We start from the raw sequence: 2,500 nt of genomic DNA, 5'->3' as shown, positions 1-2,500 counted from the left end.
AATTGTCCACCTTCAAATTGTGTCTATTAATGAAACATAGGTTAATTATTATTATTATATGATCTTATATGATTATATTTTTTTACATACCTTAACGTCTCCATCGTATAAACGTACACCAAAATCACGTCTGACGTTTAATTCGTTGGGTAGAAGACGAGGATTAGCATATTCAAACCTATTCATTGTAAAAGAAAGAAGAAGTGGTCAAAGTGAATACATATATCGAATTTTTTAATATTTTGACATTTATTTGTGCAAGCCAGGCGTACCAACATTACCTCGAATAGATGGCGCTTAAATATACTGTTGGTTACACTGTTTCTCAACGTACGCAAACGCGAGCATGCTAGATAAAGAAAATTTATAGAAATATATATTAAGTTTAATTGTTTTTTTTTCTTTTCTTTTCTTGTTTTTTTCTTTTTTCTTTTTTTTTTTTTTAGAGATTTTCGACTGCATCACATTTTTTTTTGTTGAGACATACATTATAATAATCCTGAATCTTTTTATAAAATTATTGTAATATTTATATATTATATAATAATTTAGTCTATACTTACCAAATCGTATATACATTTTTAATAAATCTCTTATATATTGTTAAATGCATTGAATTTACTTGATTTTATTTATTATTGATTAATATTATACATCAGGCAATGTTAGAAATATGTTGTTTTCTTTATCTAGCATTTATTATGGTTAAAAAGATAGTAGAACAAAGTTTTTAATTTTCTTTTTTCTTTTTTAGTTTTTAAATTTTCCCTCTCTTTTAGTCGCCATCTTGCATAATGTAATTTGCGAATCACAGATAAGCATAATGAAAGTTGCACTGTGATTGGTTCAATGTTCAAACATCTTATATGTTTAATACGTAGTTAACGCGTTTTGAATAATGATAGACATTTTTTTGTGTAAAATGTATTATTTCTTGTTATATTAGTTTATTTAATCATTTAAGTGAAGTGTTTTACTTTCAAGTGCGTTCAAGGCCGTCAATGAAGAAGTACAAAAAAGAAGAGAAATAGAAAAATTTGGCAGCAATTATGATAGTCGTTCCTCGAAGTAGTAAGTTGAAATTTTCTTTTTAACGATTTCTACGGGTTAATAAAAGTTATAAACTTTACAATATCAGTCACATTAGTTCAAATATATTTTTTTTTTCTGAATTTATTCAGTAAACGAATTGTGTAAATAGAACCGCAACCATGGTTAACAATGATCGTTTATAGTTAATAGTATATGATTCCTCGCGTGTATGATGATCCACGCTATATAATGATTAACGTCTTCTCTCATAATATATTTCTTTTCACAGTTTAATGTATTAAGATTAATTCTTATAACTAAGTACAGTACAATACAATGTGTAATGATACACTTTATATTTTTTTCTTTTTTTTCACAAGCACAAGCTCGAACGTACCTCATTAATTAATACTTAAGGGATCCATCATGTCTATTTGATATAAAAGGATTAAAAGAGTATGTACTAAATGGAATGATTATAATATTTATTTTAAGGCCAATAGCAATTATCTAACATGACAAGGATTAATATTCATTTTATCCATTGAGATAATACCGTTTGTCTTTGTAAATATTTATATTCTTTGATATTATTTATTAAGTACAATTAAAGAAAGTTATATTTATACATTGGATTAGACTTAATGGTTCCCTTAAATTTTTTTTTTTTTCCAAATAACTTTGATATCTATAAAGTCAAGTATTTAGACCGTACTAGGAAATACATTTATATTTTTGATCTTTTGATGGGTACGCACGAGCACAGTCCAAAATACATTAGGAAGGGCGTGGCAAGGATTGTTCTTCAAAAAGTTTCATCTTAATTCAATAAGATACAAAGATTAATGCATATACAGGGTGAGATGAATGTGCCCTTATTATATCACAGAGAGGCGTAACAAAAATATAAAACAATTTAAACTTTTTATAGTATCTTTGTATGAGTCATACATCCATGCAACAGCTACGCTTTGCGATTCGTCCCATTATTTTAACTATCAAAAGCGATAACAAGCATTGTATCTATTGATGTACAAAATTCTTTAGATATAGATCATCTTTATGTTTCTGTATAAGATCCAACAAAAGTGTGATTACAGCATTTACAAGGGGGACAAAAAAAGAAAAAGAAGACATTATCTCTAACTAATAAATAAAATGGACAAATTGAAAAATATTCTTTAACAGACAATAAAATCCATAAAGCATTGCATTCAGATTTAAGAGCGTTATCAATTTTCAAGTATCAGGAAGCAGTCTGAATATTGCAACTAATTCATAATCTAAGGATAATTATTTATATACAACCAATTTATTTAATATATAATATCTAGTACCATATATTGTTCTATTTAATAATGCAATTATATAGGGTACGAATCGCTTGGCACTATTATTGTCATCATCACTCTACTTTTCCTTTCTCGCGCTGTTTCTCTCACTCATATTTTCTCTTCAATTCATTCTT

General features: G+C 26.9%; 2 protein-coding genes across 5 annotated transcripts in view; one reads left to right on the top strand and one right to left on the bottom strand.

Moving 5' to 3' along the window:
* Positions 1 to 2,500, bottom strand: part of Vps36 (vacuolar protein sorting 36) — a 4,506-nt gene that overhangs the window by 1,445 nt on the left and 561 nt on the right. Inside the window, exons 2-3 of one of the 2 annotated variants that reach the window (XM_085660822.1) lie at positions 91 to 178; positions 1 to 23 (exon numbers count right to left, since the gene is read on the bottom strand). The exon at positions 1 to 23 is cut by the window's left edge and continues 173 nt beyond it. In XM_085660822.1, the coding sequence (XP_085516948.1) occupies positions 1 to 23; positions 91 to 178 (111 nt within the window). Of the gene's footprint in view, positions 24 to 90; positions 276 to 2,500 lie in introns of those variants that run through there. The other variant, XM_085660823.1, reaches the window with a different exon arrangement.
* Positions 873 to 2,500, top strand: part of Sytbeta (Synaptotagmin beta) — a 108,898-nt gene continuing 107,270 nt past the window's right edge. For all 3 annotated transcript variants that reach the window (XM_085660821.1, XM_085660818.1, XM_085660820.1), the window contains exon 1: positions 873 to 1,071. The gene's annotated coding sequence lies outside the window, so the exon portion shown is untranslated. The remainder of the gene's footprint in view (positions 1,072 to 2,500) is intronic.

The sequence above is a fragment of the Vespa mandarinia genome, chromosome 13 (assembly GCF_050613455.1).
Source record: "Vespa mandarinia isolate Hongniang chromosome 13, ASM5061345v1, whole genome shotgun sequence".
NCBI lineage: Eukaryota > Metazoa > Arthropoda > Insecta > Hymenoptera > Vespidae > Vespa > Vespa mandarinia.
This window is presented reverse-complemented; position numbering and strand designations above follow the sequence as displayed.